Here is a 27,871-nt window from a genome sequence, read left to right as displayed (position 1 = left end):
CGCATTTGTTCTGGCCTGAACCTATTAATATGTTCTGAATAATGGAAAACATGAGTTAGTGTTTTTCTCGCGCGCATTTGTCTCGTCAGTGGCTGGCATGAACCTGTTAATCTGTTCTGAATAATGGAAATTTATGAGTGAGTGCACGCTATCGCGCGCATTTGTCTCATGAGCAGCTGGCATGAAGCTGTTTAACCATGTTGGCTGCCCTGCTGATGCCCTGCTGCCCTGCTCCTGCCCTAATGCTGCCCTAATTCTGCCCTAATGCTGCCCTCCTGCTGCCCTCCTGCCCTGCTCCTGCCCTAATTCTGCCCTAATGCTGCCCTCCTGCTGCCCTAATGCTGCCCTCCTGCCCTGCTCCTGCTCTCCTGCTGCCCTAATGCTGCCCTCCTGCCTTGCTCCTGCCCTAATGCTGCCCTCCTGCCCTGCTCCTGCCCTAATGCTGCCCTCCTGCTGCCATAATGCTGCCCTCCTGCCCTGCTCCTGCCCTAATGCTTCCCTCCTGCCCTGCCCTAATGCTGCCCTCCTGCTGCCCTTCTCCTGCCCTAATGCTGCCCTCCTGCTGCCCTGATCCTGCCCTCCTGCCCTAATGCTGCCCTCCTGCTGCCCTTCTCCTGCCCTTCTCCTGCCCTCCTGCTGCCCTGATCCTGCCCTCCTCCTGCTGCCCTAATGCTTTCCTCCTGCTGCCCTAATGCTTTCCTCCTGCTGCCCTAATGCTTTCCTCCTGCTGCCCTAATGCTTTCCTCCTGCTGCCCTAATGCTTTCCTCCTGCTGCCCTAATGCTTTCCTCCTGCTGCCCTAATGCTTTCCTCCTGCTGCCCTAATGCTTTCCTCCTGCTGCCCTAATGCTTCCCTCCTGCTGCCCTAATGCTTCTCTCCTGCTGCCCTAATGCTGCCCTCCTGCCCTGCTCCTGCCCTAATGCTGCCCTCCTGCCTTGCTCCTGCCCTGCTCCTGCCCTCCTGCTGCCCTAATGCTGCCCTCCTCCTGCCCTGCTCTTGCCCTCTTGCCCTCCTGCTGCTATGTTTACTCTGCCCTCATCAGCCATCTTGGCTCTGGCTTCATCAGCTGTGATAGAACAGGGCAGCCATCTTGGGTGTGGTCAGCATTAGTTGCTATGGGCAACAGCTGTAACTGCCAACTTCCAACTGCCAAATCTGCACCTCACTTTGACAATATGCCCACTTTTTCCCATTTATCCGCTATTCCTTTCGAGTAATGAGATAGAAAAGTAATAGCACACCTCTCCCCATCGGCGCGCACGCAGCCATGTATTTTTTATTTTAGTCGGACCTTCGCTGCGGGACGAGTAGCGCGCCGAAAAACGTGACGGAAGCGGAAAAATAATAAGTATGAGCAATAGTAATATGTGTGCCCTGCCTTTGGCATGGGGCACCCATAATGATTAACAATACACAACTGGTTCCTTTTAACCTACAAATCCTGGTAATTTAAATGGATGCCACGGCTGCTGTCTGTCTATCCCTGTCTTATTTTAGCCACACCCTATGTTCTCGTTTTAGCCGTTGTTTTCTTCACTGAGGTTGAGACGAACCCCCTCCTGTTGAGAGAATTCCCCTTTGTAGTCAGACATATGCCTCAGAGAACGGTGGTGGGTAACTAATCTTTCCCTACTTCTGCCGGTCGTGGCCTTACTAGTTTACAGTGTGATAAGTGCATCCAGGATATATTAGTTTAGCTGCTGTGGCTTCTGTAAGCAGTACCTGATATGGACCTTCCCACCTTGGGCTGGAGCAGTTATCTTTCTTTATCACTTTGATGAGGATCCAGTCTCCAGGTTTTAGAGATTCCTCCACAGGGTCACCTGGAACAGACACTAGACAGAAGAGATCTCTCTACTTGTTAACATTTTAACCATGTATCCTGCTAAGGTTTCTTCTCTTTCTTCATCATGTCCGGTGAATAGTTTTAACTGTGGTAGTAAATATGGTCATACATTATACATTATCTCAAATGGAGTTAATCCTGTGCTAGTTAGAGTAATATGCATGTTTAGGACTACTTGATGACACATCAGTGATAATAGTGGGAAGGATTCCATTAATCTTCTCTCTGACAGAAACAATTTTATTGATAAAGAATCTCATGAAATCATCACTGCTGAGAGTTAAAGGAATACATGGCTCAACAGAGCTCGGACTCTTTGTCAGCCTGGCAACTGCGCTGAAGAGAAACCTGGGATTATTCTTATTCTCTTCTATCAATGATGAATAATAAGCAGTTCTAGCTTTACGAAGGGCTTTCTTATACGTGACTATCTTTCCAGACTAATTGAGACTCTTCTAAATTAGAGGAACGCCACTGTCTCTCCAGCTTTCTTGCAGTCTGCTTTAACGCACGCAGCTGTGAATTATACCAAGGAGCCAACCTCTTCTGACTGATTACCTTCCTTTTCAGAGGGGCAACATTGTCCAGTGTTGTACGCATTGAAGCTATAGTGCTGTCAACAAGAGAGTCAAGTTCTACTGGAGTAAAATTTAGGTATATTAGGTATGTCATATCAGCACATGGCAGTGAAGAAAAGGATGATGAAATCAACTCTTTAAATCTGGTTACAGCATTCTCTGACAGACACCTTCTATATGTAAAATTCTTCTCAGAAACCGTGTAGTCAAGTAATGTAAATTCAAAAGTTATCAAAAAATGGTCAGACAAGACAGGGTTATGAGGGAACACTGTTAATTCAATTCAATTCAATTCAATTTTATTTATATAGCGCCAGATTACAACAATTGTCATCTCAAGGCACTTAAGTAATATAGTCCAATTCAAGCCAATTGGAATTCAATTCATTGTAATCATAATCCAATTAATTAATATAGAGCCAATTCAAAAAATTAATATCCTAGCTAAGGAAACCAACAGATTGCACCGAAACGTGTCTTCAGTCCAATCTCCCGTCCTGAGCGTTCCTGTGGCAACTGTGGAAAGGAACGACTCCCTTTTAACAGGAAGAAACCTCTGGCAGAACCAGACTCAGGAAGGGTGGCCATCCGCCTCGACCAGCTGGGGTTTGAGAAGACAGAAAAGAGGGAAAAGAGGGGGGAAAAACACCATAACGCCATTCAAAGGATATCTGTTGGAACAGGGAAACATAGGTCAATAATCACAATAATGTCACATGTACATAAAATCAATTTTGAAATTAAACAGGGGAAAAAGAGAGCAAAGTGAGGAAAGGTGTGACAGATGAGGTCCCCCAGCAGTCTAAGCCTATAGCAGCTTAACTATGGGATGTTTCAGGATTACCTGAGCCATCCCTAACTATAAGCTTTATCGAAAAGGAAAGTTTTAAGCCTAATCTTAAAAGTGGAAAGGGTGTCTGCTTCCCGGACATTTACTGGCAGCTTATTCCACAAGAGAGGGGCCTGATAACTGAAGGCTCTACCTCCCATTCTACTTTTAGAAACTCTGGGAACAACAAGTAAACCTGCAGTTTGGGAGCGAAGTGCTCTGTTAGGAAAATATCTTACAATTAAATCTTTAAGATATGATGGAGCTCGGTCATTAAGAACTTTATATGTGAGAAGAAGAATCTTAAATTCTATTCTGAATTTAACAGGGAGCCAATGAAGAGAAGCTAAAACTGGAGAAACATGATCTCTCCTGTTAGTTCTCATCAGAACTCTGGCTGCAGCATTTTGGATCAGCTGGAGGCTTTTCAGAGAATATGTGGGACAGCCCAATAATAAGGAATTACAGTAGTCCAATCTTGAAGTAACACATGCATGGACTAGTTTCTCTGCATCACCCTGAGACAGGATGTTCCTGATTTTAGCAATATTACGAAGGTGAAAGAAGGCAGTCCTAGAAACCAGTTTTATATGTGCGTCAAATGATAAATTCTGGTCAAAAATAAATCCAAGGTTCCTCACTGTAGAACTAGAAGCCAAGGAAATACCATCTAGAGTAACTATATAACTAGACAATTTCTCCCTGAAGCGCTCAGGTCCAAAGAGAACAACTTCAGTTTTGTCTGAATTTAAAAGCAGACAGTTCTGAGTCATCCAGGTCTTTATGTCTTTAAGACAGGCTTGTAGTCTGACCAACCTGTAGGTTTCATAGATAAGTACAGCTGAGTATCATCAGCATAACAATGGAAATTTATACCATGCTGTCTGATAATGTTACCTAATGGAAGCATGTATAAAGTAAAAAGAATCGGTCCAAGCACAGAACCCTGAGGAACTCCATGACTTACTCCAACGTGTGAGGAAGATTCTTCATTTACAAGAACAAACTGGAATCTATCAGATAAATATGACTTAAACCAGCCTAATGCAGTTCATTTAATCCCAATAACATGTTCAAGTCTCTGTAACAGAATGCTGTGATCGATCGTATCAAATGCAGCACTGAGATCCAACAGGACAAGCACAGAAACAAGTCCGCTATCAGAAGCTAACAGGAGATCATTGGTAACTTTCACCAGTGCCGTTTCTGTGCTATGATGCACTCTGAATCCTGACTGAAACTCTTCAAACAGATTATTTCTATGTAAATGATCACAAAGTTGAGCTGCAACTATTTTTTCAAGAACTTTGGACAAAAAAGGGAGATTGGATATAGGTCGATAATTAGCCAACACTTCTGAATCAAGAGTAGGTTTTTTAAGTAAAGGTTTAATTACAGCAACCTTTAAAGTCTGAGGTACATATCCTATCAACAAAGACCGATTGATCAAATCCAATATGGAAGTGTCAATTAAGGGGAAAACCTCCTTGAACAGTCTGGTTGGGATTGGGTCTAACATACAAGTTGATGGTTTAGAAGAGACTATTGCTGTTGTTAGCTCAGAAAGATCAACTGGACAGAAGCTGTCTAAATACAATTCAGGTTCGAAAGATACTTCTAAAGCTGATATACTTGATGATACATCAGTGATAATAATGGGAAGGATTCCATCAATCTTCTCTCTGATAGAAACAATTTTATTGATGAAGAATCTCATGAAATCATCACTGCTGAGAGTTAAAGGAATACATGGCTCAACAGAGCTCGGACTCTTTGTCAGCCTGGCAACAGTGCTGAAAAGAAACCTGGGATTATTCTTATTCTCTTCTATCAATAATGAATAATAAGCAGTTCTAGCTTTACGAAGTGCTTTCTTATACGTTATTAAACTATCTTTCCAGACTAATTGAAACTCTTCTAAATTAGAGGAACGCCACTGTCTCTCCAGCTATCTTGCAGTCTGCTTTAACGCACGCAGCTGTGAATTATACCAAGGAACCAACCTCTTCTGACTGATTACCTTCCTTTTCAGAGGGGCAACATTGTCCAGTGTTGTACGCATTGAAGCTGTAGTGCTGTCAACAAGAGAGTCAAGTTCTACTGGAGTAAAATTTAGGTAGCCGTCCTCTGTCATATTTTCACATGGCAGTGAGGAAAAGGATGATGAAATCAACTCTTTAAATCTGGTTACAGCATTCTCTGACAGACACCTTCTATATGTAGAATTCTTCTCAGAAACCGTGTAGTCAAGTAATGTAAATTCAAAAGTTATTAAAAAATGGTCAGACAAGACAGGGTTATGAGGGAACACTGTTAACTGTTCACTCTCAATGCCATAAGTCAGCACAAGGTCAATGGTATGATTAAGGCAGTGAGTAGGTCTGTGAACACTTTGAGAAAATCCAATAGAGTCTAATATAGAATTAAAGTTAATATTTAGGCTGTCATTTTCAACATCTACATGAATATTAAAGTCACCCACTACAATGACTTTATCTGTACTCAGCACTAACTGGGATAAAAACTCTGAGAATTCAGACAGGAACTCAGAATAAGGGCCAGGTGGACGATACACAACAACAAACACAAGAGGTTTTTGTGATTTCCACTTTGGGTGGGAAAAACTGAGAATCAGAGATTCAAAAGAGCTAAAACTAATCTTGGGTCTAGGACTGATTAGTAACCCTGATCTGAAGATAGCTGCCACTCCTCCTCCTCTGCCTGTGGTTGGAGGAACGTGAACATTTAAATAGTCAGAGGGAGTTGATTCATTAATGCTAACATGATCCTCCTGCTGCAGCCAGGTTTCTGTCAGACAAAAGATATCAATATGATGATCACAGATCAAGTCATTCACTAACAGAGACTTGGAAAGGAGAGATCTAATATTCAGCAAACCACATTTAATAGTTTGATGTTTTTGTTCAGTTAAAGTTTTTGTTTTAATTTTTTTTTGCACAAGAGGATTTGCTCCTTTTGTGTGTTTTGATGGGGATGGGGGGGGGGGGGGGCAGCATCAGGTAGGAAGCCGCAGAGAAGTGTGTAAGACTACAACTCTGCATCCTGGTCTCAACCCTGGATTGTCATGTTCTTGGATGACTAATAAGTTCGTCCATATTTCTAGAAATATGGCAAAGTGGGATGGATGCTGTCTCTCCTCATCAGACCAGGTTTTCTCCAGAAAGATTGCCAATTATCTATGTAGCCCACGTTGTTTGCTGGACACCATCTGGACAACCAGCGATTGAATGAGGACATGCGGCTAAACATGTCATGACTGGTCAGATTTGGCAGGGGTCAAGAGAAAACTACGGAGTCCAACATTGTTTTGGCAAAATTACACACTGATGCAACATTAATTTGACCTCCGATTGGCGTAACCGGGTGTCATTACCGCCGACGTGAATAACTATTTTTATTCGCCCGCTCTGGCCCCTGGAATGCATTTGACTATGGTCGCTGGTATCGCTAATGCCACGTTTCTGACTATAGAGCTGCCAATTACCAGGGTTTTGTCATCAGCAGGTGTGTCACTGAGTGAGGGAAATCTATTTGAAACGTGGACAAGTTGATGGTGAACCGCAGGGTTGACATTAGGACTATAACTCCTCTTCCTGACAGTCACCCACCCACTCTTAAGTCCCGGCTGCTCGGGATCTTCTAGGGGACGATTAACAGAGCGAGCTACGCTAGTTGGCTCCGCACTGGCTAAAGGGGCCTGGCTCGCTATCGGGTGGAGCCGAGCTTCCAATTCAGATAACCTTGCCTCCAAAACTACAAAAAGACTACATTTGTTACATGTACCATTACTACTAAAGGAGGCAGAGGAGTGACTAAACATCTGACACACGGAGCAGGTGAAAGCAGGAGATAGAGGAAGAGAATTGGTAGCCATGCTAAGCTAGAGAACCAGACACACGGCTAAAAAGTGAAAAATAAAAACTAAAGGTCTGTAAGAGTGAGCGTTAGAATATAACAAGTATGCGATAGAGTTAACTATGTAAAATGTGTAAATTATAGGGAGAAATAAGGTAGTTCAAGAGGAGCAAGAAATATCACAGTGCACACACAAAGTAACAGGAAGTGATGCAATACGTCTGCAAAGCCCCGGTGATTAAATAGTACTGTACTAACTAAGACTAAAGGTAGTTTTCCAAAGAGCTATTTGTATTCTGTAACTACGTGCTTTCTACTCATTCACACACATTCACACACCGATTTATGTGTCGTAGGCAACGTGGGGTTCAGTGTCTTGCCCAAGGACGTTCTGACATGTGGCCCGGGAAACCGGAGTCGAACCTTCCGATTGGTGGGCGACTGCTCTTCCTCCTGAGCTGCAGCCGCCCCACATATCCAGAGAAGAGCTTTGTAATGGCCTTCAACAAACCTGCTAGAGTCTTACTAAACTCTTACTGAAGACTACTTAACCTTTCAATATCTGCGCTGAGAAGAAAGCAAAATAAGCAAAAAATAAATTAGTGATTAAACAGTAATGATCATAATCATTTTTCCCCGAAAATGGTTGGTGTGACATTTGTGGTAGAATTTTAAAACGGGCATAACATACTTTCTTTTAGTGATACATACCTAAATCGAATGGTAGAGATGGTTTAGGTGGGTTTACTTTCGATAAAATGCAGTACTGTTTGGTCACAAAAACATTTGTTCTAACAAATTTGTTATAACAGGACATTATAAGGTCAAAAAATTACAAGAAAGCACAGCACCAAATAGCCACACCAAGGTGGCAGCAAGTTGCAGTAGTTCTGATCATTTAGTGTATATTTTATATTTTTGAGATCTACACTGATTTACTTGTCAGATTTTGAGACTTGCTTGAGTGGATTTTCCTTGTATTTCTGTTACATTTATGTTCTGATAAGTTATTGAGACTTTATGTATTTAGGTGAATTGGACTGTAATTGGCTTGGTTTTGGATAAATCTTTGAAGTGCCTTGAGATGACTTTTTTTGTAATTTGGCGCTACATAAATAAAACTTAATGAAATTTAATTGAATGATTTACCATTGCAAGAGTTGTTTACAAACCTTAGCAGTTGATTGAGTTTTCCAAATGCCAACTAAAAACCTAAAAATGACCCCAAATCCCCAGCAATTTGAAGAGGAAATGCTATGGATGTCGGGCAGGAGCAAGATATAGGAACAGTTAGAAGAAGTTCAGGCCAGTTCTTCTCTTAATACAGATGTGGAATGTCAAATCACTAGCAGATTAAATGAACAAGCTTATAGTGCTCAGGAAGACAGAGAAAAAGTATCAAGAATGCAGTGTTTCAGTGAGACATTGCTGCAGGAGCATATACAACACCTCCCTACTATGTTCCCTACTATGTTCGCTGCACCTGATGTTTGTTGACATGCAGTCAGCAAACATCAAGTGCAACAATTCTATTGGGAGCCAGTCTAGTTATTAGTGATGTTAACAAATACCCGAGGATATTTATTAATATTACAGCATGTCATCGATCAAATCATTAGCTACCGGGCACCACTGGGTTTGACCAGAAACTAATAACTAGACACTATCAGCAGTCTCAAAAGCTGTTGGTCTACACATGTTAGTCTGTGTCAGATTAGACATGTGTAGAGCAGACAGAAAGGCTGTGAATTTAAGCGCTGACCATTGCAATCAACAAATGCCATCAACACATGCAACATAAATACAAATAACTTCTCCTAAAAGTAGTCAAACCTCTAATTTCCGCTAAACTACCATAATGACCAATACCCTGATCTAGAACCTCTGTCCAGACATAAGCCTCTTACTTGAGATTGCTCTTGGTAGTGTGGAGTTCTCAGCGACTGGGAAACTGGTCTTTGGAACTCGAGTAAACAAGCTGGGTGGAATGCTCCTTAAGTGGTTCACTGGAGGGCTGGTCTGTCCGTGGGCAACTGCGAAGTCCAGCAATGTCGATGGGGAGGAGGAGAAGCAAATGTGTTTCCTCTTTTTTCCCGGGATCGTCACCCAGAAGTCGAAGGAGACGATATTGCTGTTGCTGTTGCCGCTGTCAGAAAGAAACAAACAACGGGATGGAGAATGCGCCGTTGTGCATCGTCTGTGCCATAACCAGCTCATCACTGATGGAGAGGGACGCAGCTTCATCTCGCTCTGCGTTCGCCATCTTTCTGAATACCTGAGTTTATTGTTGGTGGTGGTGAAGACGTCAACAGGAAGTTGTCACAGTCTGCCCTATCACTTTATGTTATATCACAGTTTGTTTAATCATGTTTTGTTCAAGTCATGTTTTTCCCCTGTCACGTTCAGCTCACTCAAGTCACCTGGTTAATTGTTCACAGCTGCACCTCATGTCACTGATCACTTCCTTCATAGTATTTAGCTTCCTGGTTTACTTTCATTCATTGCAGAATCCTCACTATCCCTCCATGCGTTGCACAGATAAGTCTAGTTTTCCTGCCTCATAGCCTTGTTCATAGTATTCATAGCCATAGTTCATAGTTCTGTTTTATTCATAGTCTTGTAATCGAAGTTAACCATACTCTTGTCTTATTTCTTTCATAGCCTTGGTTTTGTTAACATTAAGTATTTTTGAATCCGGCTCAGCCGCGCTTTTTGTTCTTGCCTTTTGCTCCCTATTTTGTGGAATAAACCTTGTTTTTGTGAACGAAAGAGCTGCATCTGGGTCCTACCTTTCCAAGTTCGTGACAGAAGTGGCTCTATTAGCGATAGCTGAAATGGGTACAGCGCCACCTATCGTACCAGGGTATGACATGCTTTGTGCCAGTGATTCGAATCATTCACCGCCATATATCCAAAGATAATTACCCTCAGATAAGGAGCATAACCGAACTATAGCTATAATCGAGTTAATCTCAGCATGTAGACCCACTGACTTTAGTATTGTAATATCTCTTGAGATAAATTAGATAATTTTTTATTTAATTTGCTTTGATTTAATTTATTTATGTACAGTTTACGATGCATCCTATTTTTTTTTTTTGTTACTTTTCCTTTAAAAAAGAAACACCGTTTTGTAGATAAAATTACATCACCTACTCCACAGAAATTTTGAATTTAACGTTTTTATATTTAGCATAAGAAGTTTGACTCAATATTTATTCTATTTAGTATTTGCATTAGTGGCTTTTTTCAGAATACAATAGAATAGATGTACTGGACTGAGAAGCATTTTAAGATTTCGAGTGAATCTTCTGACAAAGTGCTATTTCTAACAAATTTAAAATCCAACAAAAAGATGAAGGCTCTAGATATGAGACTAATACATTGCTAGTTTACCAATTAATCACACTTAACACTAGAACAGCCAGCATGATTGTTTTCTAAATCCAACTCTGTTAAAGTCAGAAGTCATGCACTAATTAAATGTACATGTATGTTTCAGGACAGTTTGACAAGGTTAAGTCTCCATTTGAATGGGATATTGTGACTCGAGGACTTGTTGCCATGACAATCGAAGGCTTTATTGGCTTCCTCATCACCATCCTCTGCCAGTACAACTTCCTCAGGAAACCACCGTAAGTGAATTCTATTTTCTGGTATACAAGGGAATAAGATTAGAAGTATTGAGAGATTCTGACAATTTGGCACAAGATTGTCTGTCAGGCTTCCATAGGGCTTTTTTTTTAAAAAGAAACAGCAAATATACTATCTATTTCATATAAAGCAGGAGTTGCTGGTCCTCCACCATTGCCCATGACATGTTTTACGAGTAGATACGAGTTTTGGCTGCTGGTTTATCGTCCGACCATTTCCTTTTTATGTCTTCAAGGTCATTTACTCTGTACTTAGTGTTTATCACTTATCACACTGTCTAGCTACCCACTCAAAGCACTTCTAACACTACATGCCACATTCACCCATTCACACACACTCATTCAGCACGTCTACTCTGTGAGTAGATAAACGTATTTCATGCCAGAAATAAGGTCTAGGTTTAAAAAATACTGGAGTTCTCCTTTAAGTCTATACATAACTATGTGCTTTCTGACCATTCATACACCGATGGCTGCATCAGTAGGCAACGTGGGGTTCAGTGTTTTGCCCAAGGACGCTTTGGAATGTAGCCCAGGGAAGCCGGAGTCAAACCAGGGATTGATGAGCGACTGCTCTTCCTCCTGAGCTACAGCCGCCCAATCTGTGCATTGAGCTCTAGTTAACAACGTCCCAGGTTAAACAAAAGGAGGATAGTTAGTTTGCATGTAAGATCACAACTAACATTAACTTGATTTAGCTGTTTTCCCACCTCACGGAGAGAGGCATGGAGGAGGGGGAGGAGCTGTTGTCTGTTGTCAGAGGTCTGGCAGGATGAGAGAGTGGGCAAGCAGTCTAAGGGGGTTTTACTGAAAGGATCAGGTGGAGTGGCTACCTGGAAAGGAAGCCATGGTCTTTCAGAGTAAAGTCCAGTTTCCTCCTCCAACAGTTGTTCTGTGAACAATGCCAAGATAAAAAAAAAAGACAAAATACAAGAATGTTCATGTCTATTTTTGGCTAAAAATGGGAGTGGAAATCAGGTTTATGCATGTATGTTTAGTTTTTTGTAATGATTGAGATTTATAAAAGAGAACAATACCGTATTTTATAAATCTTGCCAAAACAATACATGTAACTAAAACTATGTATAAGCAGAAATGTGCACAAGTCTTGGCACATTTTTGTGCACCCCTTTGTTAAAGACAAATAATGCAGTCTAGTTTATTGCTCTTATATCTTTTTTTTTTTTTTTTTTTTTTTTGTTTGTTTAGAGTTACAGTATCTCTCAAAAGTTTGGACACACCTACTCAGTCTATCTTTTCATTGTAAATGAGTAAGCGTGTCCAAACATTTGCCTGGTATTGTCTGATATTGTCAACCATATTGATTACTGATATAGCAAACTTTTGAGGGTTTTTAGAACTCCGGAGCCGCGGGTTGTCGACCCCTGGTATAAACTCATTGATTAAACTGTTTGTCAATGCTAATTGTACTCCTTGTAAGAAGTATTTGTGCAGAATAAGGTAGTTTAGACCATTTTTAACAATCCTGTAGCCCCATTAACATTAATAATTATTTAGATTTTGATATGTGTCTGTCATACACACAAAATATACAGATAGAATATTTGCTTATTATCTACTCAATGTTCATTTTAGAACAAGTAAAATAGCTATATAAGCATAGCCTGTTGCTTTTTTTCTGGTGTTTGGTAAAGGCATTTTAAGAGATGCAGGTAATCACTGGCAAAGGCAGCAGAATGCACGGTCCAGGATAGAGGCCTAACTTAAACATATAATAACTCAAACACATTTTTGCATGTATCCAGAAGGATGCCAGTTAGCTGCCAGCCAATAGACGATGATGACATAGATGTGGCCTTTGAGAGACAAAGAGTGCTGCGAGGAGACGCTGATAACGACATGCTAAAGATTGAGAACCTAACAAAGGTGGGATTTTTTTTTTTTTTTTTTTTTCACAAACATGTACCTTTTCAAAATGCATCAATTTGCATATTGTCTTAGTCTTTCACAGAAAATGGTCATCTGCTTCTCATTAGATATATAAATCCAGGAAGATGGGTCACATCCTGGCAGTGGACCGCTTGTGTCTTGGTGTCCGGCCTGGCGAGTGTTTTGGGTTGCTGGGAGTAAACGGAGCTGGAAAGACCACCACCTTTAAGATGTTAACAGGCGACGAGTGCACAACTGGAGGAGAGGCTTTCATTAACGGAAACAGGTCGATGCCAAAAATAATGTGATGTTATTCTTACCAGATACTACCACAGCAATTGAAATTGAGATTTTTTTCATTAAAGCACATGAAATCTTGAGATGACATCAAAAAGACTAATTTAAGGCAATCTAGTTGAGTTTCGAAACGCATAACAATCCCATTGATTGATGTATCTGTTTTTTTTGTTTGTTTTTTTTACTTTTTTTTTTTTTTTTTTTAAAGTACACCATGCCCATGAAAAATCCACCACATCTTTCAGCTCAGGCATGTCACCTTTATCTTATCCGTGTCTGCTCTGATGCTTTGGGAATTTATGATATGTCCCAGAATCTGATCTCTGATCTCTGTCACAGCAAATTGGCATTTGTCATTCAGTATGACACCGGCTTCCCTGAGTTTCTGGAGCACTCTGTGCAGCCTGTTGTTGTATTCTGCACAGTCCCTTCCTGTGACGAGGACATCATCAGCATGACACAGGATTCCATCAATGCCGTCCATCAGCTGGGAAATCCTCTTTTGGAAGTGTTCAGGTGCAGATGAAATACCAAAGGGCAGCCACCTGCAGTAGCCTTTGGAGTGATTAACGTGGTCAGCAATATTGAGTCTTTGTGGAGTGGCACCTGCCAGAAACCCTATGTCGCATCAACCTTTGTGAAGACTCTGGCTCCTTCCAGCTTGGCCAACCCCTCATCCACTGCAGGCAAGATGTGTCTCTCTCTGATGACACTCTTGTTTAAATGGGTTACATCTACCCAAACACATATTTTCCTTGACATATTAAAGATAGGGGCCATGTCTGTACACCATTGAGTTGGTTCTTCCATGCGGGCTATGATCCCCATTTGGTCTTGTTCCTCTCTGACTTTGACTTGGAGTGAAATGGCCACATGACATAGGGCAGAAAGGGCATTGGGTGTTGCATTGTCTTTCAGTTTAATCTTATATTAACCCTGTAAAGACATCTGAGTAAGATGAGCGGAAGTTTGTCTCTGCATTGTCTACATTACGGAACGGAGGGATCGTCTGCGAATTACAGAGGCCCAATATGGGTATTGGCAGGTCCATCACAATGAACACCTCCTCCTATCTTTCTGGCCCCACTCTGAATGAACTTCTCCTTTTACATCCAGAGGTTGACTGACTTATCCCAGGAAAGGTCTGTGAGGTTCTGCATAGCTGTCACACTTATCTTGTGAGTATTCTGTTTCTGGGATGGCAGTCACAGACGCACCTGTGTCCATATTAAAGACTGAGGTGGGGTGAGGCTGAGGTTGCCTAACACGTGGAGCAGATTTCTTCCTATTAGTATGTCTCTTACTGTTACAGAACCAGTGTCCATTTGCCCCAGTGGCTGACCGCCATACAGCTTGTTGCTTTTTCACCTCCTTTTGATGCCCCACTGACTGTGGTTAAATCCAAATTGGAGTTGAGCTGCAGTTTTTCAGACAATGTGGCATGCCGACAACAGCCCTGTATGCCGACAACAACCCCATCTCTGATAATTTCCTTATGCAAGGTGCCATATTTGCAATGTTCAGCTAGCTTTTCATAAATTACATTATGCAATCCTATGAAGTGTTCATCAAAAGCCTTTTTTAGCTCATCATAGTCGTTTTGTTTCTCTTCTGACACCTGCAGTGAGTTCAGGACATCATCAACCTTATCCCCCATGGTGTAAATGAGTGCATTCACCTAGTACAGGGATGTTCAAAGTCGGTCCTCGAGGGCCGCTGTCCTGAAGGTTTTAGATGTTTTCCTGCTTCAACACCTGATGAGGAAAACCTTTGCAAACAAACTTGTGGTTTTTTTTTATTGAATATATGTTGTTCAGTCATCTGAAAACAATGTTGTTTTTCTTCTTAGAAAAACAACATTTCTAAGAAGATATTTAGAGCCCAGAAATGCCATGACTTTAATAACTTTTAGAAGTATATGTAACTTCAAACAGAAACTTTTTGTCTGTGTAGAGTTAGGATGAGTTTGTGACTATTGGGGACTGATAAGAAATGCTTTTGTGTGCAGTATCCTGAAGGACCTGTTACGTGTACAGCAGAGTATTGGCTATTGTCCGCAGTTTGATGCTCTCTTTGATGATCTGACTGCCAGGGAACATCTGGAGCTTTACACTCGCCTCCGTGGCATTCCTTGGAAGGACCAGGGGCAGGTTGGTCTCACAAACTCACAGATGCCCCTTTCTACCCTTGTGAGGATCGTAACTGACATGAAACTTGCTTTGGATAAAAGTGTCTGTTTAAGGAATAAATTTAATGCAATATGACATAATTTATAAGTGAAGGCAGTGAAGATTGGCCAAAATGTTGTTCAACTTGTCCTTACTGTGAAATGTGAAATTTGTCCTCACAAACATAATTGTCAGGTGAGACATTATACATATCAAGTCCTAGGAACTTTGCCTAAACCACTTGCCTAAACTTAAACATACACCAAGACACCTTACAACAAGTTAATCTATACATTATAGTTGAATTTTGTGCTACTTTAAACTTGTCCTGTAAATAGGCATGTATAGAGTTGGAAACCAGAGCCTTTTTACTGTGAAGTGACGTTACTAACTACAGCACCACCAACCCTTATTTTTTGCCCTCTCTAGGTGGTGCAGTGGGCATTAGAAAAGCTGGAGCTATCACAGTATGCAGAGAAACCAGCTGGCACTTACAGTGGAGGAAACAAGCGCAAACTCTCCACTGCTATTGCCCTGATCGGGTACCCATCACTCATCTTTCTGGTAAGAAGTTTGAATCTATGCTTTTTGTGCTGCCTACATAAACTCTGAGGTATATGTGAAAGATCAATTATCCAAACTTTATTATGTATAGGACTTTAATTAGATGTATAGTGCTGATGATTTACTATCCATTTATAATTTCATTAATCCAAAAAAGGGAAACTATTTTTGCAGCATAAATAATTCATAACAGTTATTAGACATGATGACTTTCTGTGCCTTTATTTATTGCAGTGGAGCAGAAGAAGACTAAACACACTCTGTTGATGATATTTAGAGGGTGTGCAAGGTTGCTCATTGTGTTGAGCAGCTCCCCCTCTTCCTGGTTCTCCTAAAATCCACTGTCATCTCCTCTGTCTTGGTTTTGTATCTATGCTTTTCCTGTTGGATCTTTGTACTGAATTAGATATGTTTGATCAGGGCATTCAAAGGCTTGAACACTGTATTGGTGTTTAAGGAACTCCATGAGGCTAGTTTAACTTATATTATTATCTGATAGAAAGTTAAGACAGAAGAGGAAGCACAGAAGAGCTTTGTGCATGTCATACATTAGCATAGAATAAATCCAGTGTTTTATTTTCTCTGGTGGAGCAGCATTGGAGCCAATAATTAAACTGAAGGCTAGCTCTGTGCTGATGCTGCTCAAGAGCCCTTTGAGCATACTGTTGTCCACCCTCCACACAACATACTATTCAATTCAATTCAATTTTATTTATATAGCGCCAGATTACAACAATTGTCATCTCAAGGCACTTAAGTAATATAATCCAATTCAAGCCAATTGGAATTCAATTCATTGTAATCATAATCCAATTAATTCATATAGAGCTAATTAAAAAAATTAATATCCTAGCTAAGGAAACCAACAGATTGCACCGAAATGTGTCTTCAGTCCAATCTCCCGTCCTGAGCGTGCCTGTGGCGACTGTGGAAAGGAACGACTCCCTTTTAACAGGAAGAAACCTCTGGCAGAACCAGACTCAGGAAGGGTGGCCATCCGCCTCGACCAGCTGGGGTTTGAGAAGACAGAAAAGAGGGAAAAGAGGGGGGAAAAACACCATAACGCCATTCAAAGGATATCTGTTGGAACAGGGAAACATAGGTTAATAACCACAATAATGTCACATGTACATAAAATCAATTTTGAAATTAAACAGGGGAAAAAAGAGAGCAAAGTGAGGAAAGGTGTGACAGATGAGGTCCCCCAGCAGTCTAAGCCTATAGCAGCTTAACTATGGGATGTTTCAGGATTACCTGAGCCATCCCTAACTATAAGCTTTATCGAAAAGAAAAGTTTTAAGTCTAATCTTAAAAGTGGAAAGGGTGTCTGCTTCCCGGACATTTACTGGCAGCTTATTCCACAAGAGAGGGGCCTGATAACTGAAGGCTCTACCTCCCATTCTACTTTTAGAAACTCTGGGAACAACAAGTAAACCTGCAGTTTGGGAGCGAAGTGCTCTGTTAGGAAAATATCTTACAATTAAATCTTTAAGATATGATGGAGCTCGGTCATTAAGAACTTTATATGTGAGAAGAAGAATCTTAAATTCTATTCTGAATTTAACAGGGAGCCAATGAAGAGAAGCTAAAACTGGAGAAACATGATCTCTCCTGTTAGTTCTCATCAGAACTCTGGCTGCAGCATTTTGGATCAGCTGGAGGCTTTTCAGAGAATATGTGGGACAGCCCAATAATAAGGAATTACAGTAGTCCAATCTTGAAGTAACAAATGCATGAACTAGTTTCTCTGCATCACCTTGAGACAGGATGTTCCTGATTTTGGCAATATTACGAAGGTGAAAGAAGGCAGTCCTAGAAACCAGTTTTATATGTGCGTCAAATGATAAATTCTGGTCAAAAATAACTCCAAGGTTCCTCACTGTAGAACTAGAAGCCAAGGAAATACCATCTAGAGTAACTATATAACTAGACAATTTCTCCCTGAAGCGCTCAGGTCCAAAGAGAACAACTTCAGTTTTGTCTGAATTTAAAAGCAGACAGTTTTGAGTCATCCAGGTCTTTATGTCTTTAAGACAGGCTTGTAGCCTGACCAACCTGTAGGTTTCATCTGGTTTCATAGATAAGTACAGCTGAGTATCATCAGCATAACAATGGAAATTTATGCCATGCTGTCTGATAATGTTACCTAATGGAAGCATGTATAAAGTAAAAAGAATCGGTCCAAGCACAGAACCCTGAGGAACTCCATGACTTACTCCAACGTGTGAGGAAGATTCCTCATTTACAAGAACAAACTGGAATCTATCAGATAAATATGACTTAAACCAGCCTAATGCAGTTCCTTTAATCCCAATAACATGTTCAAGTCTCTGTAACAGAATGCTGTGATCGATCGTATCAAATGCAGCACTGAGATCCAACAGGACAAGCACAGAAACAAGTCCGCTATCAGAAGCTAACAGGAGATCATTGGTAACTTTCACCAGTGCCGTTTCTGTGCTATGATGCACTCTGAATCCTGACTGAAACTCTTCAAACAGATTATTTCTATGTAAATGATCACAAAGTTGAACTGCAACTATTTTTTCAAGAACTTTGGACAAAAAAGGGAGATTGGATATAGGTCGATAATTAGCCAACACTTCTGAATCAAGAGTAGGTTTTTTAAGTAAAGGTTTAATTACAGCAACCTTAAAAGTCTGAGGTACATATCCTATCAACAAAGACCGATTGATCAAATCCAATATGGAAGTGTCAATTAAGGGGAAAACCTCCTTGAACAGTCTGGTTGGGATTGGGTCTAACATACAAGTTGATGGTTTAGAAGAGACTATTGCTGTTGTTAGCTCAGAAAGATCAACTGGATCTACAGCTTCTGTAGCTGTCTAAATACAATTCAGGTTCGAAAGATACTTCTAAAGCTCCTCTACTTGATGATACATCAGTGATAATAATGGAAAGGATTCCATTAATCTTCTCTCTGATAGAAACAATTTTATTGATGAAGAATCTCATGAAATCATCACTGCTGAGAGTTAAAGGAATACATGGCTCAACAGAGCCCGGACTCTTTGTCAGCCTGGCAACAGTGCTGAAAAGAAACCTGGGATTATTCTTATTCTCTTCTATCAATAATGAATAATAAGCAGTTCTAGCTTTACGAAGTGCTTTCTTATACGTTATTAAACTATCTTTCCAGACTAATTGAGACTCTTCTAAATTAGAGGAACGCCACTGTCTCTCCAGCTTTCTTGCAGTCTGCTTTAACGCACGCAGCTGTGAATTATACCAAGGAGCCAACCTCTTCTGACTGATTACCTTCCTTTTCAGATGGGCAACATTGTCCAGTGTTGTACGCATTGAAGCTGTAGTGCTGTCAACAAGAGAGTCAAGTTCTACTGGAGTAAAATTTAGGTAGCCATCCTGTGTCATATCAGCACATGGCAGTGAAGAAAAGGATGATGAAATCAACTCTTTAAATCTGGTTACAGCATTCTCTGACAGACACCTTCTATATGTAGAATTCTTCTCAGAAACCGTGTAGTCAAGTAATGTAAATTCAAAAGTTATTAAAAAATGGTCAGACAAGACAGGGTTATGAGGGAACACTGTTAACTGTTCACTCTCAATGCCATAAGTCAGCACAAGGTCAAGGGTATGACCAAGGCAGTGAGTAGGTCTGTGAACACTTTGAGAAAATCCAATAGTCTAATATAGAATTAAAGTTAATATTTAGGCTGTCATTTTCAACATCTACATGAATATTAAAGTCACCCACTACAATGACTTTATCTGTACTCAGCACTAACTGGGATAAAAACTCTGAGAATTCAGATAGAAACTCAGAATAAGGGCCAGGTGGACGATACACAACAACAAACACAAGAGGTTTTTGTGATTTCCACTTTGGGTGGGAAAAACTGAGAATCAGAGATTCAAAAGAGCTAAAACTAATCTTGGGTCTAGGACTGATTAGTAACCCTGATCTGAAGATAGCTGCCACTCCTCCTCCTCTACCTGTGGTTCTAGGAACATGAACATTTAAATAGTCAGAGGGAGTTGATTCATTAATGCTAACATGATCCTCCTGCTGCAGCCAGGTTTCTGTAAGACAAAATATATCAATATGATGATCACAAATCAAATCATTCACTAACAGAGACTTCAAAGGGAGAGATCTAATATTCAGCAAACCACATTTAATAGTTTGATGTTTTTGTTCAGTTAAAGTTTTTGTTTTAAATTTTTTTTGCACAAGAGGATTTGCTCCTTTTGTGTTTTTTGATTGAGGGGGGGGCAGCATCAGGTGGGAAGCCGCAGAGAAGTGTGTAAGACTACAACTCTGCATCCTGGTCTCAACCCTGGGATGTCATGTTTTTGGATGATTAATAAATTCGTCCATATTTCTAGAAATTAGAAGAGCTCCTTCCAAAGTGGGATGGATGCCGTCTCTCCTCATCAGACCAGGTTTTCTCCAGAAAGATTGCCAATTATCTATGTAGCCCACGTTGTTTGCTGGACACCATCTAATATACTTTATACTAATAAAGCAATTGAGGCTTCAGCTAAAATAAGGACCAGTACACAAGATCATTGTTGTCCATCACATTAGCCTTACATATTAACTTCATAATGGCTAATTGTTTTTATTTTTAATCTTAATTTATTTTTATTTTTGTCATTCATATATTTTTATGTTAATACAATAACAATATAGTTTCCCTTTGGGGAAAGTATTATTTAGTTCAATTGAATATAGCATATATGCCAGAATTGCCCCAAACCAAAAGGGAAGAGAACATTTTCAGACATGAGTACAATATATAATTCTGTGAAATAAACATTACCATAAAACAATTTACTCATAAGTCAAGGCCAGAAAAGTAGCTTCTAAAGGAGAAATATTATTCCTTTTTTTTCAAAAGTGAACATCATTTCCTGAGGTCTAAATATAAATTGGTATATTTTGTTCAAAGTATCACAGGATTACAGAACCATAACTTTCAGCCTTGCCTTTACACCTGTATTCATAGCAGTCAGTTTTGGGGGTGGAGTGAACCTCTTCGATCCCTCTCTGTCATGGTGTATTAAGCTCTTAACAAAGCACTGGTAGAGCATTGGTAGCTTATTTTTGAGTTGTTAGTCTCTTCATGCACCTAAATATATGTTCTCCAGTACAGAGAGGGCTTTGCTTTGCGGTAAGACGTATTGCATCACTTCCTGTTGCTTTGTGTGTGCACTGTGACAGTTCTCGCTCTTCTTGAACTACTAATAATCACCTTATTTCTCCCTATAATTTACACATCTTAAATAGTTAACTCTATCCCATACTTGTTATATTCTAACGCTCACTCTTACAGATCTTTAGTTTTTATTTTTCACTTTTTAGCGGTGTGTCTGGTTCTCTAGCTTAGCATGGCTACCAGTTCTCTTCCTCTATCTCCTGCTTTCACCTGCTCCGTGTGTCAGATGTTTAGTTACTCCTCTGCCTCCTTTAGTGGTAATGGTACATGTAACAAATGTAGTCTTTTTGTAGTTTTGGAGGCAAGGTTATCTGAATTGGAAGCTCGGCTCTGCACTGTTGAAAAGAACCCGATAGCGAGCCAGGCCCCTTTAGTCAGTGCGGAGCCACCTAGCGTAGCTAGCTCTGTTAGTCGTCCCCTAGCAGATCCCGAGCAGCCGGGACTTAAGAGTGGCTGGGTGACTGTCAGGAAGAAGAGTCATAGTCCTAAAGTCAAGCCCGTGGTTCACCATCAACCTGTCCACGTTTCAAATAGATTTTCTCCACTCAGCGACACACCCGCTGAGGACAAAACCCTGGTAATTGGCAGCTCTATAGTCAGAAACGTGGCATTAGAGACACCAGCGACCATAGTCAAATGCATTCCAGGGGCCAGAGCGGGCGACATAGAATCCTATTTAAAACTGCTGGCTAAGGATAAACGTAAATACGGTAAAATAGTTATTCACGTCGGCGGTAATGACACCCGGTTACGCCAATCGGAGGTCACTAAAATTAATGTTGCATCGGTGTGTAATTTTGCCAAAACAATGTCGGACTACATAGTTTTCTCTGGACCCCTGCCAAATCTGACCAGTGATGACATGTTTAGCCGCATGTCCTCATTCAATCGCTGGTTGTCTAGATGGTGTCCAGCAAACAACGTGGGCTACATAGATAATTGGCAATCTTTCTGGAGAAAACCTGGTCTGATGAGCAGAGACGGCATCCATCCCACTTTGGAAGGAGCTCTTCTCATTTCTAGAAATATGGACGAATTTATTAGTCATCCAAAAACATGACAACCCAGGGTTGAGACCAGGATGCAGACTTGTAGTCTTACACACTTCTCTGCAGCTTCTCACCTGATGCTGCCCCCCCCCCAATCAAAAAACACAAAAGGAGCTAATCCTCTTGTGCAAAAAAATTTAAAACAAAAACTTTAACTGAACAAAAACATCAAACTATTTGCTGAATATTAGATCTCTCTGTTAGTGAATGATTTGATTTGTGATCATCATATTGATATATTTTGTCTTACATAAACCTGGCTGCAGCAGGAGGATCATGTTAGCATTAATGAATCAACTCCCTCTGACTATTTAAATGTTCATGTTCCTAGAACCACAGGCAGAGGAGGAGGAGTGGCAGCTATCTTCAGATCAGGGTTACTAATCAGTCCTAGACCCAAGATTAGTTTTAGCTCTTTTGAATCTCTGATTCTCAGTTTTTCCCACCCAAAGTGGAAATAACAAAAACCTCTTGTGTTTGTTGTTGTGTATCGTCCACCTGGCCCTTATTCTGAATTTCTATCTGAATTCTCAGAGTTTTTATCCCAGTTAGTGCTGAGTACAGATAAAGTCATTGTAGTGGGTGACTTTAATATTCATGTAGATGTTGGAAATGACAGCCTAAATATTAACTTTAATTCTATATTAGACTCTATTGGATTTTCTCAAAGTGTTCACAGACCTACTCACTGCCTTAATCATACCATTGACCTTGTGCTGACTTATGGCATTGAGAGTGAACAGTTAACAGTGTTCCCTCATAACCCTGTCTTGTCTGACCATTTTTTAATAACTTTTGAATTTACATTACTTGACTACACGGTTTCTGAGAAGAATTCTACATATAGAAGGTGTCTGTCAGAGAATGCTGTAACCAGATTTAAAGAGTTGATTTCATCATCCTTTTCTTCACTGCCATGTGAAAATATGACAGAGGACGGCTACCTAAATTTTACTCCAGTAGAACTTGACTCTCTTGTTGACAGCACTACAGCTTCAATGCGTACAACACTGGACAATGTTGCCCTTCTGAAAAGGAAGGTAATCAGTCAGAAGAGGTTGGTTCCTTGGTATAATTCACAGCTGCGTGCGTTAAAGCAGACTGCAAGATAGCTGGAGAGACAGTGGCGTTCCTCTAATTTAGAAGAGTCTCAATTAGTCTGGAAAGATAGTTTAATAACGTATAAGAAAGCACTTCGTAAAGCTAGAACTGCTTATTATTCATTATTGATAGAAGAGAATAAGAATAATCCCAGGTTTCTTTTCAGCACTGTTGCCAGGCTGACAAAGAGTCCAAGCTCTGTTGAGCCATGTATTCCTTTAACTCTCAGCAGTGATGATTTCATGAGATTCTTCATCAATAAAATTGTTTCTATCAGAGAGAAGATTAATGGAATCCTTCCCATTATTATCACTGATGTATCATCAAGTAGAGCAGCTTTAGAAGTATCTTTCGAACCTGAATTGTATTTAGACAGCTTCTGTCCAGTTGATCTTTCTGAGCTAACAACAGCAATAGTCTCTTCTAAACCATCAACTTGTATGTTAGACCCAATCCCAACCAGACTGTTCAAGGAGGTTTTCCCCTTAATTGACACTTCCATATTGGATTTGATCAATCGGTCTTTGTTGATAGGATATGTACCTCAGACTTTTAAGGTTGCTGTAATTAAACCTTTACTTAAAAAACCTACTCTTGATTCAGAAGTGTTGGCTAATTATCGACCTATATCCAATCTCCCTTTTTTGTCCAAAGTTCTTGAAAAAATAGTTGCAGTTCAACTTTGTGATCATTTACATAGAAATAATCTGTTTGAAGAGTTTCAGTCAGGATTCAGAGTGCATCATAGCACAGAAACGGCACTGGTGAAAGTTACCAATGATCTCCTGTTAGCTTCTGATAGCGGACTTGTTTCTGTGCTTGTCCTGTTGGATCTCAGTGCTGCATTTGATACGATCGATCACAGCATTCTGTTACAGAGACGTGAACATGTTATTGGGATTAAAGGAACTGCATTAGGCTGGTTTAAGTCATATTTATCTGATAGATTCCAGTTTGTTCTTGTAAATGAGGAATCTTCCTCACACGTTGGAGTAAGTCATGGAGTTCCTCAGGGTTCTGTGCTTGGACCGATTCTTTTTACTTTATACATGCTTCCATTAGGTAACATTATCAGACAGCATGGCATAAATTTCCATTGTTATGCTGATGATACTCAGCTGTACTTATCTATGAAACCAGATGAAACCTACAGGTTGGTCAGGCTACAAGCCTGTCTTAAAGACATAAAGACCTGGATGACTCAAAACTGTCTGCTTTTAAATTCAGACAAAACTGAAGTTGTTCTCTTTGGACCTGAGCGCTTCAGGGAGAAATTGTCTAGTTATATAGTTACTCTAGATGGTATTTCCTTGGCTTCTAGTTCTACAGTGAGGAACCTTGGAGTTATTTTTGACCAGAATTTATCATTTGACGCACATATAAAACTGCTTTCTAGGACTGCCTTCTTTCACCTTCGTAATATTGCCAAAATCAGGAACATCCTGTCTCAAGGTGATGCAGAGAAACTAGTTCATGCATTTGTTACTTCAAGATTGGACTACTGTAATTCCTTATTATTGGGCTGTCCCACATATTCTCTGAAAAGCCTCCAGCTGATCCAAAATGCTGCAGCCAGAGTTCTGATGAGAACTAACAGGAGAGATCATGTTTCTCCAGTTTTAGCTTCTCTTCATTGGCTCCCTGTTAAATTCAGAATAGAATTTAAGATTCTTCTTCTCACATATAAAGTTCTTAATGACCGAGCTCCATCATATCTTAAAGATTTAATTGTAAGATATTTTCCTAACAGAGCACTTCGCTCCCAAACTGCAGGTTTACTTGTTGTTCCCAGAGTTTCTAAAAGTAGAATGGGAGGCAGAGCCTTCAGTTATCAGGCCCCTCTCTTGTGGAATAAGCTGCCAGTAAATGTCTGGGAAGCAGACACCCTTTCCACTTTTAAGATTAGGCTTAAAACTTTCCTTTTCGATAAAGCTTATAGTTAGGGATGGCTCAGGTAATCCTGAAACATCCCATAGTTAAGCTGCTATAGGCTTAGACTGCTGGGGGACCTCATCTGTCACACCTTTCCTCACTTTGCTCTCTTTTTCCCCTGTTTAATTTCAAAATTGATTTTATGTACATGTGACATTATTGTGATTATTGACCTATGTTTCCCTGTTCCAACAGATATCCTTTGAATGGCGTTATGGTGTTTTTCCCCCCTCTTTTCCCTCTTTTCTGTCTTCTCAAACCCCAGCTGGTCGAGGCGGATGGCCACCCTTCCTGAGTCTGGTTCTGCCAGAGGTTTCTTCCTGTTAAAAGGGAGTCGTTCCTTTCCACAGTTGCCACAGGAACGCTCAGGACGGGAGATTGGACTGAAGACACGTTTCGGTGCAATCTGTTGGTTTCCTTAGCTAGGATATTAATTTTTTGAATTGGCTCTATATGAATTAATTGGATTATGATTACAATGAATTGAATTCCAATTGGCTTGAATTGGACTATATTACTTAAGTGCCTTGAGATGACAATTGTTGTAATCTGGCGCTATATAAATAAAATTGAATTGAATTTTTTTTTTTTTTTCACAATATCACCTTATTTGAAAAATAAAACTGTTGAAAATGTTGAACCTATGTGAATGCTGAGAAGCTCCAAACCAATGCTACAAGTGTGACTGAGGGTAGAATAATAATCTGTGTTAAAATCATGTTTTGTATTATATAACTTTTCCTCATAAAGACATTTTCCCTAATTAAAGAAAATCACAACCTTCACAGATCTTTTGGAACACAAGTCCTATATAGCTCTTAAGCAGAAGAAAATAAACTTCACAAATCAAATTAGGACTGTAAGACCACTAGGGATGCAACGGTACTCGGTAAAATATTGAACCATTCGGTCCGCTATGCACAGGACAATACACCCTTATGGACTGCGGGTTGTCGGTTTTGCAATTCATTTTGCACTAATGCTTTACAGGGCACCGTGTGTGCCTGTCCAGGCAGGTAAAAACACAGACAGATATACATAGACACCCCATCGACTGTGGAAGGGCGTGCATAAAGCGCCGCCATCTTGGTACAGGGCTAACAGAGGCAGCAGTGCATGAATTTACGAAGGAAAGCGGTACTCCTCAATCTTAAAGTAGAATTATTCGCTGAATTTTGGACTGATTTCCAAACGTATTGATTTGTTAAAAATGTCACACATGTAGCTATGATACAGGGTGCTTGGATATTTAAAAAATGCTGGTTTTCTTCCAGTGGACTTGCCTCAGCCTTTCCCTGAAGCTGAACCTCATTCTAATGATGTGAGTGTCTGTATGTAATATTTTTCAAACACATGAGAGCATCAAGGCCCTGGTTATATTAAAACCTGTATCGCATTTGCTCTCTGCCACTAATTTTAGACACTCTAATGTACACATTAAAACATACTATAGTGTGTTATGTCCCTGTCACTTAGACAGTTTAGCTCATATCCAGGGTGGAAACGGTGGAACTGAGGCATGAAATTAAGAATGTGGGCCAGCTACATCACAGAATGATGAGTTATAAACATCATTATATATTTCCATCCCTCTTTCCACGATTATGCTTTGCCTGCTTCTCCCACTGTTCTAAAGGCCAGACTTAGTGAAGCTCTGGCTCGAGTGGGAGAGTCTGGAGAGCGAGAAGAGGAATAGCATGCTCCAGGAGTGAAGGGCGAAAAAAATGTGCACGCTCTTCTCGAGGATGTGGGGGAGAAAAACCTCATACGAGCTAAAAGACAGGCTTGAATGCTACTCGGATAAAATGGACATACTAATTTCAATATTTTATATAGGTTCTTTAAATAAAGATCTGAATACACCTGCATGTTTTCTGGGTTCTTTTTGTTCTATTTATGTCTGTCTGACATTTGACAAACAAACCTCCTGAAAATAGCTTAATAATTGAGAGCATTGGTGGATTAGCCATCGGGAGCACCGGGACATTTCCCGGTGGCCTGGCCGCCAAACTGGCCCGATCGGCAATTACCGATGGTCGGTGGGTCGTCTAGTGGAGGCTGGTCTCTGGTCTGGACGGCTGGGCTAACAGAGTCTAACACCGGAGTAATATTCCGTTGGTTCGATTAATTTAGATTGCAGTGCGCATTGAGAGGGCGGCGTTTGTGTGCTGCGACTAATGGTGCGTTCAGTTGTACACGAATCTCGGAATTTCTGAGCTCCGAGTCCGAATTTTAATTTTATCATTTGAAAGTTGTATTTAGTAACTGTTAACTTGAAAGAGAAGTGTTATATTATTCAGTACACCAGTCTACGGTGTACATTTTAGGACATCCTCAGGATCAGGCTTCAGCTTCATACCTCATATTAAAAGGTGTCACACTCGCACCAAAAGGCTTCATAAAAAAACTTTTCACAATGAACGGCCTCAGAAAAAAAAATGTCACACTAAATGGCTTCAGCTCAAAAGTTGTCATTTAAAACGGTATCAGCTCAAATGTTGTCATTTAAAACGGCTTCAGCTCAAAAGTTCTCATTTAAAACGGTATCAGCTCAAATGTTGTCATTTAAACCGGCATCAGCTCAAACGTTGTCATTTAAAACAGCTTCAGCTCAAAAGTTGTCATTTAAAACGGCATCAGCAAAATTGTTCTCTTTACGCACAAAACACGTACCGAAACTGAACCGAAATCGTGGTCCAAAGACCTAGGTACTTGACCGTACCATAGCTTACCTGTACCGTTGCACCCCTAAAGACCACTAGCAAATACACTTACGCACTTAAAATTAAACCATTGTTTATGGTCTGTTTTTCTCATTTGTGTCTTTGTGTGCTCTTCTCAATTTTTATTTTTTCTTGTAAATTGAACATTTTGTTTCTTTCAT

At 40.4% G+C, this 27,871-nt stretch overlaps 1 protein-coding gene across 1 annotated transcript in view; it reads left to right on the top strand.

The window, feature by feature from the left end:
- Nucleotides 1-27,871, top strand: part of abca2 (ATP-binding cassette, sub-family A (ABC1), member 2) — a 357,455-nt gene that overhangs the window by 305,247 nt on the left and 24,337 nt on the right. The window contains exons 37-41 of the mRNA XM_072388588.1: nt 10,632-10,764; nt 12,549-12,669; nt 12,780-12,958; nt 14,978-15,119; nt 15,567-15,701. Of these exons, the coding sequence (XP_072244689.1) occupies nt 10,632-10,764; nt 12,549-12,669; nt 12,780-12,958; nt 14,978-15,119; nt 15,567-15,701 (710 nt within the window). The remainder of the gene's footprint in view (nt 1-10,631; nt 10,765-12,548; nt 12,670-12,779; nt 12,959-14,977; nt 15,120-15,566; nt 15,702-27,871) is intronic.

Source organism: Leuresthes tenuis, unplaced genomic scaffold, assembly GCF_036924035.1.
Source record: "Leuresthes tenuis unplaced genomic scaffold, fLeuTen1.0.hap1 SCAF_6, whole genome shotgun sequence".
NCBI lineage: Eukaryota > Metazoa > Chordata > Actinopteri > Atheriniformes > Atherinopsidae > Leuresthes > Leuresthes tenuis.
The sequence above is the reverse complement of the archived record's forward strand: the minus strand, read 5'-3'. Positions and strand labels throughout refer to the sequence as shown.